Raw genomic sequence first — 14,363 nt, forward strand, 5'->3', positions numbered from 1 at the left:
CCCACCTGACACTATATATAGTTATTAAAATATTATGGAATATCTGTCCTTTAAGTTTAGCCATAGTTGAACTATGTGGCTTTCATCTCAGGGGGAGTGCTGTTTGGAAAATGTTTGAGCCATCTAGGTGAGCACCATGCAAGAGACACATGGGACAGAGTCACACAGAGGAACCCAGAGTCGTGTCTCACATCTGCATCTTCATGGCATAGATTCTTTGTATAGAATGCATGAAGTAAATTGTTATTTCTCACTCTCTTTTATTTCCTGTCCAGTATACGGAACCCAAAGGTTTAGTGCATAAATAATGTACCCTTTCCTCCCAGGAAAGACTTGCCAAGTGCCACGGCACACAGTGTGGCTTCTGCAGCCCAGGGATGGCGATGTCCATCTACACGCTGCTGAGGAACCACCCAGAGCCGACCCCTGAGCAAATAATGGAAGCTCTTGGAGGTGAGCCTTCTTGGCCTTCTGCAGGCAAGACCTAAGATAGGAATGAACCAAGCAACTAGAGAAAGTTGTGGCAGAGCTTTGGGCTTCCTCTTTACTACCTCGCTTCACCCAAGTCCTTTCCAGGAAGTGCTGCCTTCATTTTGTCAGTAGATAGGCCAAGAATTGGGGCTATATTGGTTTTATCACAAAACTTTCTCCCTTCATAGAGCCCATTGTCCTTCTGCAAAGCCATTCAGATGTGCTATTGATAACACTTTCAATAGAATCTTTCCTAAAAGTGGAAATTTGGGCAGTATGGAAGAACAAGATTTTGTTGTTTATTTTTTAAATTAAAGTGTTAAGATCATTCATGAATTCTACTTACTTATAGTAATTTTACAAAGAGAATAGGCTTTCAGATACTTTACAGTTTTATGTTCTGGTTGGGTTTATTATAAGATCAAAGAGGTCATAGAAGCATATCACAATAAGCTTGGTGATGAATTCAATTTTCTTTTTTAAAATATATGTTATTGATATTTTATAGAGCGTCAGAAACATGGGTGAGAGAGAAACATTGATCAGCTGCCTCCTGCACACTCCCTACTGGGATGTGCCCGCAAGCAAGGTTTATGCCCTTGACTGGAATCGAACCTGGGACCCTTCAGTCCACAGGCTGACGCTCTATCCACTGAGCTAAACTGGTTAGGGCATGGATTCAATTTTCTATAACAAATAGCTGTCAAGTTTTGGTGAACAAACACAATTTTCTACAAAAAAAGAGAGTATGTCATGTTATGAAATGTAGTCTTCTGTAACAAACATACCTAGTTTTAAAGTAACTGGTCATTAGTTCTTTGGTGAAAGCTGTAGGAGCAAATATCTGAATATCACAAGAAAGCTCTTGGTCCCTTTCAATTAAAAGACCTAGAAAAATTCAGTTTTATCATGAAAAGATGTAGACTAAAGCAAATTAAAAATTCAACATAAATTTTATGGTAACTGATATGGAAATATTCTCTAATGTTTTTCCTTATCTCTCAACAACTTCTTTACTCAAATTTTTTCAGTTTCTCACTAAGTACTAAAACTTTGGCCTATGGTTTCAATTATAATTTTAACCAAACCTGAATAGATTTGAACAATAGGTAATCTTTGTTCAATGAAATAACCCACACTAGTGAAGTATATGGAGTTTTGAAAAATCAGATATATTGTGATTTTTCTTGCTTTTTCTTTTTTTTTTTTTTTTTAATATACACAATCTTATAGCAATGGACTATTTCCTCCCAGATTCTATGCCTGTAATTCACATAGCAACCATTATGAGATTATGTTGTAAACTCTGGCACAAGATCTATTTTTTTACATCTCTGTTTCAAAGAGCAATTTTGCTGGTTTGGGAAGAAAAAAAAAAGAATTTAATTGCTATTATAACTTGCTATTATAACTGAAAACATGAAGGAAAAATATGCAATATATTTCTATATCATTTGTTAAAAATTGATCTCTTCTTAATCAGGTAATTTGTGTCGCTGTACTGGATACCGACCAATTATAGAAAGTGGAAATACTTTCTGCGCGGTAAGTTAACATAAAGAATATATAGAGAAAATTTTTCAACCGATTTAATTATTTCTAAATCTATATTTCATTTTCTTCAGTAGAGTTTGCATCTATTGAATAGCAAAATTATTAAAATCTCAGTATATCCCCTATGCCATGTCTATAAGCTTTGAAGGAAGATGTGTGAAAGAGAATTAGTGAACAGGAAGGGAAGACACAGAGGAGCCTTAAGAAGAATAAGCCTGGAAAGACAGGACGGGAATGAGTGCATGGAGTTACAGTAACTGGACAGTGCAGTATCCTATGATTCTAAAGAGGAGACATACTTTCAACAGGCAAGGTCTCAGTTAGGTGTTTTTCCAGCACTCGTCTAACTCTCTTCATCCCCCCCCCAAGACTTGAGAGAGACCATTAACAAGACCCTCTCATGAGTGTGGTGCACATTCCTGCTTTTTCTCTAGCTGTTCAGTGACTGAATGCCTTGCTCCCCACCCCAGCCCATTACAGGGTCCTTGAGGGCAAGGACACACTCTATGATCTCCTCCTGTGAGGCCTGGGCGCTGCCTGGTACTCAGGTCAGAATTTAAAGAATCAACCAATGATTTTGTTTTAAACTGCGTTCCTTCCAAAGGCATCAACTGTCTGTCAGATGAAAGGATCGGGAAAATGTTGCATGGATCAGGATGAAGAAAGGTCTTCTGTGAAGGGACAGGAAAAGGTAAGTATTGGTGTTCCGCTGCATTTGGGTTTGACTGGAAAAATACCCAATAGATCCAAATGTATTCACGTTTTCTACTCTTATCAGTAAATTCAGGGCATAAACAGCCTTCAAAAGTCCCCTAAATAGGCAGCTCTTTGACTTTCATGAGGCCAGTCACCACAGAAGGCTGTCTTCTTCCGTCAGAAGCATTGCAACTTTCTGTGCTAATCTGGATTTCCCCATGCCCTCACCCCCAATCATGGGACATACACAGGGGTGCCTCTTTATGCTCATGGCAAATACGTATCTGCAAATAACACTTGAGACCCAGCACAGAAGCTTAAAACCCAACTCCTGACACCCAAAGAGCCAGCCTGAGCTCAGTAAAGCTGCCAGGGGCTCCGTCATGGTCCTCCGAAGGTGGGGAGGATCCCATGGGGACACCGTGGGCTCTGGCACCCACCTTTTGTGCCTGAGGTATCAGAGGGTCAGGCCCTAACTCTGAAGTCCCACAGTTAGAGGCTCCCGTACATCTCCCAGTAACTCTGAAGTTGCACTTGTCTTTAATTTTGTTTTGTCGAGATATGTACCAAACTGTATAATGAAGACGAATTCCAGCCCTTGGATCCATCCCAGGAACCGATATTCCCTCCAGAACTGATAGTAAGACACTTTACTTTTGTTATTTCATAACATAATGTGTTACAAGCCTTTTGAATTACCCGGTAATTTGTGGCATTGCAGAGCATTAGATGTTAGAAGTTGGAATTGTGCCCACTATAACAACCCCTTTTCAGGAACTTGTTCAGCTCCACTGTGAATAATTTGAAGCAGATAGTTTAGACTGAGGCATGAGGCTGCCAGGACCTCAGAAGTACTTTGGTCCCACCCCCTCCATTGAAGGGTCTGAGCTCAGAGCTGGCAGGTGATGTCCAATGTCACACAGAGACTCTGTGAGATACGTTTAAGGCGTTTTGTAAAACTGGTAAAGTAAGATTCAAATGATAGTTATTATGATGGGATTAAATTATTCTTACAATTAACTCTGTGATTTCAACTCAGGTGGGAGAGAGAGAGAGAGAATATAAACAGTGTGATAGGCCCATCGTTCTATTCCATGACTATGCCCTGGAGAGAGCATGAGATGAGGGATATGATTCTACTGGCTTTTCAGAGTCTCATTCCCTGCACACCCCTCAGAGTGTGAGAACTTGGACACTCCTAGTATTTTGCAATTATATGCATACATGTTGATGTAGATACACATGTGTATAAATATAGAGTTATAAAAACATCCACATATACTATACCTGTTGGATGATTTAAGGCAGTGGTTGGCAAACTAATAAGTCAACAGAGCCAAATATCAACAGTACAACGATTGACATTTCTTTTGAGAGCCAAATTTTTTATACTTAAACTTCTTCTAACACCACTTCTCCAAAATAAACTCACCCAGGCCGGGCTATTTTGTGGAAGAGCCACACTCAAGGAGCCAAAGAGCCACGCATGTGGCTTGCGAGCCGCAGTTTGCCAACCACGGATTTAAGGGATGTTTTTCAAGGGTAACTTGGCCTATAAGCAACTTTTATCCTAAAAAAAAAAATAAATAAAAATCACCTAATCCCAAAGATGAGGCCCCTCTGAGTCATTCTTGGGACAGAACTAGAGGGAGAAGCCGGGCCCTGTAGACACTCATCATACCATGCGGCCTCCTCTTCACACCCTTACTTCACAAACAGCGTCTACTCTACTCTTTATGCAGGCATTGACGGGTAGACACCCATTATGATGTTTAATGCAATGGTGCCCACACAAAACTTACAAATCTAGTCTCAGACAAAGCCATCCTTTCCTGTTCCCTAGAAGTTAGGTCTCATCAGAAAGTTAAAATTGGCCAGCGGGCCATTTGGACACCCAGAGCAGTGTATATCCTCACGGCATGCAGCCCAGCAGCCTCACCTAAGAGTCTGTGGGCTATGCTTCTCTGCAGAGGATGGCGGAAGATCCAAACAAGAGAAGGCTGACGTTTCAAGGGGAAAGGACCGCCTGGATGACCCCTGTGACCCTCAACGACCTCCTGGAGCTGAAAGCCAATTACCCCAAGGCCCCCCTTGTCATGGGGAACACCACAGTGGGTGGGTGTTTTGAAGTATGTTCTCTAGGTAACCCAAACACCCGTGTCTCTTTAAACTCCTCCTAAATGCAATTCATCTTTACTAAAGGATGCCTCTGCCTTTAAAATGCTTTGTTGCTTTCTTTTGCAAATGTCATTTTTGTCACCATTTTCCCTCTTGATTATCTGTAAGCAACATCTAGTAGCACCCATTGATTTCCCTTCCTAATTGCTTTAAATGCTTTTCTCTTTAAGGACCCGGCATTAAATTCAAAGATGAGTTCCATCCAGTTTTCATATCTCCAATTGGGCTTCCAGAACTGTATTTTGTGGACAGCACAGACAATGGTATGCACCTTCTTTTTTCAAATAAGGTGTAATGATTGGCTGTTGGTGGACTGTTCATTATATACAATGGGCTGATTTGAGCACTTCATAGGATTTCTGCTGACCTCATTTATTCATTCAGAAATGTTTATTGAGCATGTACTTTGTGTATTTGTGAGCTTTATCAAGCTAACGCACTCCACTCAGCTGTGTCACTGAGGACTGCATTGTCATAGGGGCCATAAGGGCAGGAAGATGCCACATAGTTCAGCCAGGTACGGGAAGGCTGACTGAATAAGAAGACTTAAGACATTGGCTGGCCGCTAGGTAGGAAAGCATCTTGCTAGACCTTCTTATTTCCTTTTTTTCCTTCACCCGAGGATATGTTTTTATTTTATTTTTTAAACATTCTTATATGTTTTTATTGATTTCAGAGAGAGAAAGGGAGAGGGAGATATAGAAACATCAATCAGACTGGATCATTAATTAGCTGCCTCCTGCATGCCCCCTACTGGAGATCGACCCTGCAATCTGAGCATGCAAATCAAACCATGATGTTTTGATTTATGAGAGAGAGAGAGAGAGAGAGAGAGGGAGAGAGACAGAGACAGACAGAGAGAGAGAGAGAGAGAGAGAGAAAGAGAGAGAGAGAGAGACATGCCCAGACAGGGGATCTAATCCAAAACTCAGCTATGTGCCCTGACCAGGATTTGAAACCACAACCTGTTGTTTCACGGGACAATGCTCTAACCAACTGAGCCCGCTAGACATTACTTCCTGACTCACAAATTTAAGGCTCATCTACACACACACACACACACACACACACCACCTAGACTACAAAATTTCCAAGTTATTTCACGCTCTTTTCACAATTTAGCAAGTGCTTTCATACCACATTTCTCTTTATCTTCACAACAACCGTGGGAGTATATAGAGCAGGTAGCCTTGGCATCTCTGCTATCCTAAAGGATTTGTAGAGTTAAAGGCTGAAATAACTTCCCAACTTTGCACAGCTATCACTTGGTTAAGTCAAGACTAAATCCCATCTCTTCTTACTCTTAGTCAAGTACTGCTTCTACATGGCACCAAATAAGGCTGTCTAAGAAACATATCCCACCGTCCACTACCAAAACTCAGCATCTGAATGGAGGACACGTTATAGGAGCTAAAAATGTTACGTAAAATAGGGTTCTTTCCAGTGAGTAAACATCAATCAAAAGGAAAATTGACTGCTTCTCCTCTCACCTGCTAATCTGAAGACAGTCTGCCCATTAATTCTTTTCACCTTTTTCCAGAAGGACATCCGGAAGGTCTCCCGGTCTAATTAGCATATTACCCTTTTATTAGTATAGATGTAGATCAGAGCTTTATACATAAAAAGAAAGTTTTTTTTCACCCCCTAGAGGCAGTATTGCCCCCTTAAGAATATCTAAGCCAGATGGCACAGCTACTCAAAGCATCCCCTGTGGGTTCACCTGCATGGAACTGGCCGGAGGCACAGGTGGTGTCTATTCTCATTCTGACAAGGGAACAGTAGGAAGTGATGGCTGTGGAAGGAAGACCAGTGGACCACGCGAACGTGCAGCTCAATCCCCACATGCGTTCACTGAGCTTTTAAAAATCTTATAAAGTCTTGGCTGCAAGTTTTATATTTGATCAATACATTCAGGAAAACACTAAATTGGAAATAAACTAATAAATTTCAAATATCTGTGATGGACATATATTAGCATATGTGGCATATATGACTGTGTATAGGACTGAGAAAAAAGAATTTGGTACCTAGCATTTGGGAATAATGCACATTGCCAGAAGTAATCTTAATCTTGGTTGATGTCATTCTAAATTCATGTGAAAAGAGAAGATCTATTTGAAAGGTGGCTTCCATGTAGCCCAGGTGTCTTATTACTAAAAGGTTTCATCCCAGTGGTTTACTTTCAGGGGTGACCATCGGCGCGGGCTGCAGCCTCGCCCAGATGAAGGATGCCTTACATTTTATTGTTTCGGATCAACCAAAGGAGAAGACTAAGACCTACCGTGCCCTCCTGACGCATCTGAGGACGCTTGCCGGAGTCCAGATCAGGAGTATGGCAGTAAGTTCTCTAGTGTCATAGTAAGTGAGCCATAGTTACAGACAGCCACATAGTCTGGTTAGTTGAGCAAACATTACTCTGAAGAGGAAATCCAACAAGTCAGTGTTTAATAAATCTCCACAACATGAGTGTGAGTGTGTGTGTGTGTGTGTGTGTGTGTGTGTGTGTATGTGTGTGCCCAAAGTTAGAAACAGCATATTATATAACAAGATTATGCTCCTGGAATCTGAAGGTGTCCAAATTCTAATCTCAGCCTATCACCTATGAGTGGCATGATCCTAGAGAACCCACTTTAAGCCACTGTTTCTCCATTGTAAAAATTAAGCCTGTCCAGCATGGCTCAGTGGTTGAGCGCCAGTTCAATTCCTGGTCAGAGCACATGTACGGGTTTCGGGCTTGATCCCAAGTAGGAGGCATACAGAGGCAGCTGATCAATGATTTTTTCTCATCATTGATGTTTCTAACCCTTTCCCCCTCTCCCTTCCTCTCTGAAATTAAAAATAAAACTGAAGTTCAACCCAATGGACTGTCTCTAAGATTCTACCTGGTTCTGACAGTCTGTGGAAGGTGTCTTATACAAGGTTTAGTAAACAAGGGCCTGCCTTCCTGAAATACTCTTTTATGGATGGTTCTCCTCTTGGAGCTTTGCAATGAGGTCAGTTTCCAAACATGTGTATCCCAAATGTCAATTCTTGGACATCTCCCAGTTATCTAGCTTCCGAGGTATCCTTATTATCTAAGATTTAAGAGAAAATTGGTTCAAACCACTACCCATTCCGCACATGGTGAGTAGTTCAGTGGGGCTGGGAGAGGGGCACATTTTTCCCAGTTGTCTCTGACTCTATTTCTGTTGATTCTCAAAATCCACCATATGTTTTCACTATAGGCATATTCTATCCCTTTTTCTGGACCATGGCTTCCTCTCATCATCTTGCCTTCTTAGCTCCCTTCAGAGGTCCTCATTAGTGACGGTTTGGGCAAGAGGGGAGAATTCTATTGCACAGCAGCACCGCAAACATTTAGAAAATGAGTTCCATTTCCCGGGTCTCTAGCGTTTCCTCAGGCTGCAGTCTCCACCTTCCCCTGTGTTACAGACGCTCACTCTAGGGTCAGTTCCCAAAGAGAGCTTTCTGCTCGTGACACATGGGAAAGGATTATTTTCTCAGGCAATGAGTTGGAGTGGAGTCAGGGGTGGAAATCTTGCCCCATATGTTGCCCGAATCTACTTCACTGCCCCAGAGCTCTGCCAGATGTTTCCATGAAGCAAAGAAGAAAGTTAAAAGCTAACACAAGATCCCTGCATAGATAATTGCTTACCTGTTAAATAGCTAAATGTTACTAAAAAACATAAATAAATAATGCCACCTTTATTTATTTAGACTTTAGGAGGACATGTGGTGAGCAGGCCGGATTTTTCTGACCTAAATCCAATTTTAGCAGCAGGAAATGCTACCATCAATCTGATATCTAAAGGTAAGAGACCAACGTTTAAGCATTTTCTTTTATAATTATCACTGTCAAGTAGCTCCTTTCATGAACTATGACGTGGGAACCCAAGCATATCCAACTTTGACTTACCAGATACATATAGGTGATAGCTACATTCCCGCAGACATAAGGATGAAGCTGTGATCAATTATCCTGTTCTTTAGATATTCTATATCTCATAGATAACTTACTGCACCAGATAATTTTTCTCAGCTGTTTGGTCACATTCATGCACAATCCAAAAGCAGTTATCAAAAAATGTCTGAGGTACATCTCAAGTTTTATGGCATATTCAATTTCAGAGTTTCCTGAAGGTGGAATTTTTCTTCTAGGACTTTTCATTTTAAACGAAATCGACTTCGTGGGCACATGATGCATTACTTCTCTCTTTATTCACAGCCCGTTTCCTCCTTGCCAAAGGAAAAGATTGTAGTTAAGGAAATAAAAGCAATGCATATTATTCATAGAACTACTGTTGTAACCCTTTCTTTGGTTAAAATCACATTTAAAAAATATGGTGGATCAAATAAGAAAGCAGGGCAAACTGCTTAAAGAAAAGAAGCTATATCTGAGGCACCCCACCTTGTCACTAGTCCTGCCTTAAACACTTTGGACAGGTCATCTAACCTCTCCGGACCTCAGGACCTCAGGTTTCCCACACGTGAAATCCATTCTTCCCTTTTTCCCACTTGTGGAACTGGGTTGTTTCCGGACAGCCTTTCCAGCTTATCTGGCCCAACCTTTCATTCCGATGATGAGGAGCCAGAAGCCCCAGAGGATCTGCGACTTGCCTAAGGTGACACAGCCTGGAACCTGGAGCTAGAACCCACATCGTCTGACCCCCAGCCTGCACTCCCTCTTTTCACCCGATACATCGCCTCTGCCCCAGGCTGGGTATTCTCCAATTGGACACGTGCATTCTAATCAAGGTCATTTCTCTGATAGAAGGAGAACGGCAGATTCCTTTAGACGGCCATTTCCTTGAGAGATTGCCTGAAGTAGACCTGAAGTCAGAAGAGATTGTGTCATCTGTTTACATTCCCCACTCTACACAGGTAAGGACTCCTGACCCGCTGCCCACCCAGGGACACACTGCTAATCCTGAGCCCTGTGCAGGAGCCACAGACAGACTCCCGGGGCTGGTGCCATCTCCTATTCCAACGAGCAGCTGCAGAGAGATGATTGGCTATGCTCAGGAAGGGCCAGATTCTCAATGACCATTTCATTTGCTTTCCTGTCAGGCCAAACTTCCCTTCCCTGGTGTTGTTCAAAAGGAAAGGAACCGTCCGCATTGGTGGTATAGTGGTGAGCATAGCTGCCTTCCAAAAGGAAAGGAAAGCATAGGTCAGTGGAGAGAAGGGACTGGTCATTCGGTTGGGGTGAATGGCAGCTGCAGGAGCCCCATAAAATAAGACTGGATGGGAGCTCGAGCCCCATATCTATTGCTTCATTAGGGAGTTTGTGCATGTTCTAGCAGGCAACCACCTCAGAAGACTTTCAAGCACGGTCAATTCTTTCATTAAAGATCAAGATAAACTCTTTCATTAAGTATCTCTCAGAGCAAGGTATTCCACCTCTTGATTCTCCCCCTCATCCTTGAGGCACTTTCTGATCAAACCCAACCTTCTCATTTCACAGAAAATTAAGACCCAGTTTAAGTCATTTGCCCGAAGTCAATAGTGGAGTTGAAAGTAGATCAGCATAGATTATGAAGCCAGACGGCTTGGGTTTGAACCCCAGCTCTGCCACTTACTGTGTGACCTTGTGTAAGTTACTGAACCTATATTTCCTCATCAGTAAATTGGAAATGAGTACAGTTACTGTGAGGATCAAATATTAACATATGTAAAGCACACGGGCCAGTGCTCACATACCGTCAGCACCACAGTTAATAACAGAGAATTACAGTCCATTCCCAGGGTCCTTTTTATTATTAACAATCACCTAAGTGCCCTGTTTGTCACACAGTAGAGACAAGCATGAACCTTTCTGAGTGTTTTTATTTATGTTCTCTTCATTGAGTAAGGTATTACATGTGTGTCCTTATCCCTCCAGTGGCACTTTGTGTCAGGCCTGCGGCTCGCCCAACGCCAGGAGAATGCCTTCGCCATTGTCAGTGCTGGGATGAGTGTGAAGTTTGAAGATGGCACAGACACAATCAAGGACCTTAAAATATTCTATGGGCGTGTTGGCCCCACTGTGGTCTCTGCAAACCAAACCTGCAAGCAGCTCATCGGGAGGTAGGTCACAGTATGTCTGGAGCATAGAACCCAGGCCTTCCTATTTTAATATTTTAATGAAAATAGCACTTAGAGATTTTTTTTCTGATTATAAAATATAGCTATATATTCGTTTAAAATTTTTAATTGCTGCAAACAAAAGATAAAGAAAATAAAAGCCACCCCAAAACAACATATTTCAAGGTACAGTAATTCTTTCATTGTCATGTCTGTAATAAGATTACTGCACAAATTAATAAAAGTAGGCATAACCTGAAAAATTTCACTCTTAATTAACCTAGAAAGTAAGTAAACATTTCTAATGCTATCTCCTAAGATACCTAAAAATTTCTTTAAACCACATAAAGAAGATGGAATATTCCAAAAGGTTAAATGGCCTTCCTTTCATCACTCTTAAAACAGAGAACAGATGGGTGGTTGCACCTGGTGGGGTCAGAGAGGGAAAGGAGGGCACAAATGGAAGAAGGGGGTTAAAAGTACAAACTTCCAGCTATAACATGAATAATTCACGGATATTTAGTGTATAGCATAGTGCCTATCCTATATAATAAAAGCCTAATATGCTAAGTGTCTAGTCGTCTGGTCGTCCGTTCAACTAATCAAAGTGTAATATGCTAATGATATACTAAGATCGCTCAACTGTTCTCTATGACATGCACTGACCACCAATAAGCAGACACTCTGACTGGTAGGTTGGCTTGCTGCTGGGGTCTAGACGATTGGGACTGAGTGAGATGGGCTGGATATACCCTAGAGCCCTCCTGCAGTTCCTACCCAGCTGGCCAACCTCCCAAGTACCTTCCTGGTCCTTATCATGCACCACTGGGGGTCCCTCAGCCTGGCCTGCACCCTCTCACAATCTGGGATCCCTCAGGGGAAGTCGGAGAGCCGGTTTCAGCCTGATCCCACAGGCCAGACCAAGGGATGCCACGAATTCATGCACTAGGCCTCTAGTAGTTAATAATACTGTATTATATATTTAAAAGTTGTTAAGTGAGTAGATCTTAACAATTCCCATCACACTCTGACTGGTGGCGTGGTTGGTTGAAGCCTCATCCCATACACCAAAAGGTTGTGGCTCAATTCCCCGTCAGGGTACATATCTAGGTTATGGGTTTGATCCCCAGTCGGGGCACATTCAGGAGGCAATAGATTGATGTTTCTCCCTCACATTGATGTTTCTCTCACTGCATCATATTCTAAATAAAGCAGATGCAATATTTAAGGACATTTTGTGTTGATTTCAAAGATGGATACAGATTGCTCTCCATCTTCCCTTGTTCTATCAGTTTAGTGCCTCTTGTGAAATGTTTGCATTCTTTCCTACTAGGCAATGGGATGACCAAATGCTGAGCGATGCGTGCCGGCTGGTCCTGGATGAGATTTACATTCTGCCAGGAGCTGAGGGTGGCATGGTAGAATATAAGCGAACCCTCATCATCAGCTTACTCTTCAAATTCTACCTCAAAGTGAGGCGAGGACTGAATAAAATGGTAAACGACCTTTCTGAGTCTCTGGGTCCCTTGACATTCTGAGTGGGAGTCTGCACATGAAAGAGCTTTCCCTGCCTGCTTTCGATATCCATCAAGGGTACTGAGTTTGGGGCCCTCCTCACCCTTCTTTGTTCCTTTCCTTCTCTTCTCCTTCACTATTGGGCTGAGAAGGGGACAATCTTATTCTATTTGCCCTGTAATTTGCATAACTAGTACTAACATGCATGCGAATTGACCTTCAGTCACCAAAAAACCTTCAGTAAGTAAATCATAACATCTTTCTTTATTTTAAGGAAAAAAAATTTTAATAGCCCAACTTTAATATTTAGAAAATGTGAATAAGCCAGAAAGGAGGAAAAATTTATTTGTAATCCTATCACCATAGCTAGCCACTATTAATATTTTGGTATATATCCTTCTAATACCTTCTTTATAGATGTGTATGTATAAATGTCACATAGAACTCGTTGCTTATTTCAATTTATAATATAAACATCTCTCAATGTCATTAAATATTTTTCAGTGACATTATGACATAAGTTTGTATGTCATGTTTATGGAAAGATGTACCACTATTTGGTCTATTCCTTATTTTTAGACATTTAGATTGTCTAATTTTTTATTAATTATTATTTTTTTCTTTTCTAGCCTAGTTTAAAATGACTTTCATAGCTGTTTCTCAAAATATGGCCCATAACTGAGTGTCCTCTTAATAACTCATGAACTGACTTAAAAATGGTAATATAAATTACTATACCCACATTTTTGTTTGTGCCTGAGAATTTTACTTTCTTAGTTCAGCTAGCCCTTTTTATTATTATGTTATTAACATTACTTATTATTAGTATTATTATATTCTATTATGTTTTATTATATAACCTATTATCCTATGTAATAAAAGGGTAGTATGCAAATTCACCCTAACGAGAGAACCACAAGAAAGACCACTCAACCAGTCACTGTGAGATGCACTGACCACCTCTCGGTTCTTTCTGCTGGCTGGCTGGCAGGCTCTGATCACGCGATGACAAACAGGGTACCGGGGTGGGTGGTGGTGGACATGAGTGATGCCAGGCCAAGGCCTCCCCCAGTTTCCCCAAACACAAAGGGCAACCTACAGTATGGGCAGAGCCAGCAAGCGGGCACAAATGGCTGACCTCTTGGTCCCCCATCCACCCACCCACCCACCTCCACCACCACCTCCTATCAACAGGCTCCGATCAGCTGATGACAAAAGGGAAACAGGAGTGTGTGGCAGTGAGGGTAGTGGGGCCAGCTGCCAGCAGCTGGGGAAAATTGCAGACCAGGCCTAGGGACCGTACCCATGCTTGAATTTTGTGCACCAGGCCTCTAGGGTGTTACGTAATATCTTCAGTATATTAATATGTAATCAGTATATATCTAATATATTATATATAACCTATTAAATATACATTTTATTGTATATCTCTTACATATTATCATATATTCTCTAAAATATTACATTTTATTATGTCATATATTCTATCATTATAGAAGAATTCAAAATGCAGAGAAGCAAAATTTTAAAAAATCAACTCTAATCCAGTAATCCTACAATTAACATATAAATATATACTTTTATATTTTTAAATTGAAAAAATAGGATCATACTGTACACAATTTTTTCACTTAATTGTGTTACATGAGCATTTTTCAATGTCAATAAGCATGCTTCTACAAAATTATTTTTAATGACTGTATAATATTGTATCTTATGGATATACCATGATTTGTGTAGCCATTGCCTTGTTCTGGGGAGTTTAGTTTAATTCTAGTTTCTTCACTAGTACGAACAGTCCGTAACTGGACATCTTGTAGATAACTCACAAGTCATCTTTCCTACTCCCTCAGTTGTGTCAGGAGGTTGGCTTGGATTTGAAAGCA

At 41.2% G+C, this 14,363-nt stretch overlaps 1 protein-coding gene across 1 annotated transcript in view; it reads left to right on the forward strand.

Moving 5' to 3' along the window:
- Positions 1-14,363, forward strand: part of LOC311627047 (aldehyde oxidase 4-like) — a gene marked incomplete at its 5' end in the record, with an annotated part of 54,069 nt that overhangs the window by 11,939 nt on the left and 27,767 nt on the right. The window contains 11 exons of the mRNA XM_084893174.1: positions 327-453; positions 1,955-2,016; positions 2,630-2,716; positions 3,281-3,361; positions 4,692-4,836; positions 5,070-5,162; positions 7,086-7,237; positions 8,617-8,710; positions 9,671-9,780; positions 10,781-10,965; positions 12,296-12,458. Coding sequence (XP_084749300.1) covers positions 327-453; positions 1,955-2,016; positions 2,630-2,716; positions 3,281-3,361; positions 4,692-4,836; positions 5,070-5,162; positions 7,086-7,237; positions 8,617-8,710; positions 9,671-9,780; positions 10,781-10,965; positions 12,296-12,458 — 1,299 coding nt within the window. The remainder of the gene's footprint in view (positions 1-326; positions 454-1,954; positions 2,017-2,629; positions 2,717-3,280; positions 3,362-4,691; positions 4,837-5,069; positions 5,163-7,085; positions 7,238-8,616; positions 8,711-9,670; positions 9,781-10,780; positions 10,966-12,295; positions 12,459-14,363) is intronic.

Source organism: Pipistrellus hanaki (assembly GCF_964339955.1).
Source record: "Pipistrellus hanaki genome assembly, chromosome: 8".
NCBI lineage: Eukaryota > Metazoa > Chordata > Mammalia > Chiroptera > Vespertilionidae > Pipistrellus > Pipistrellus hanaki.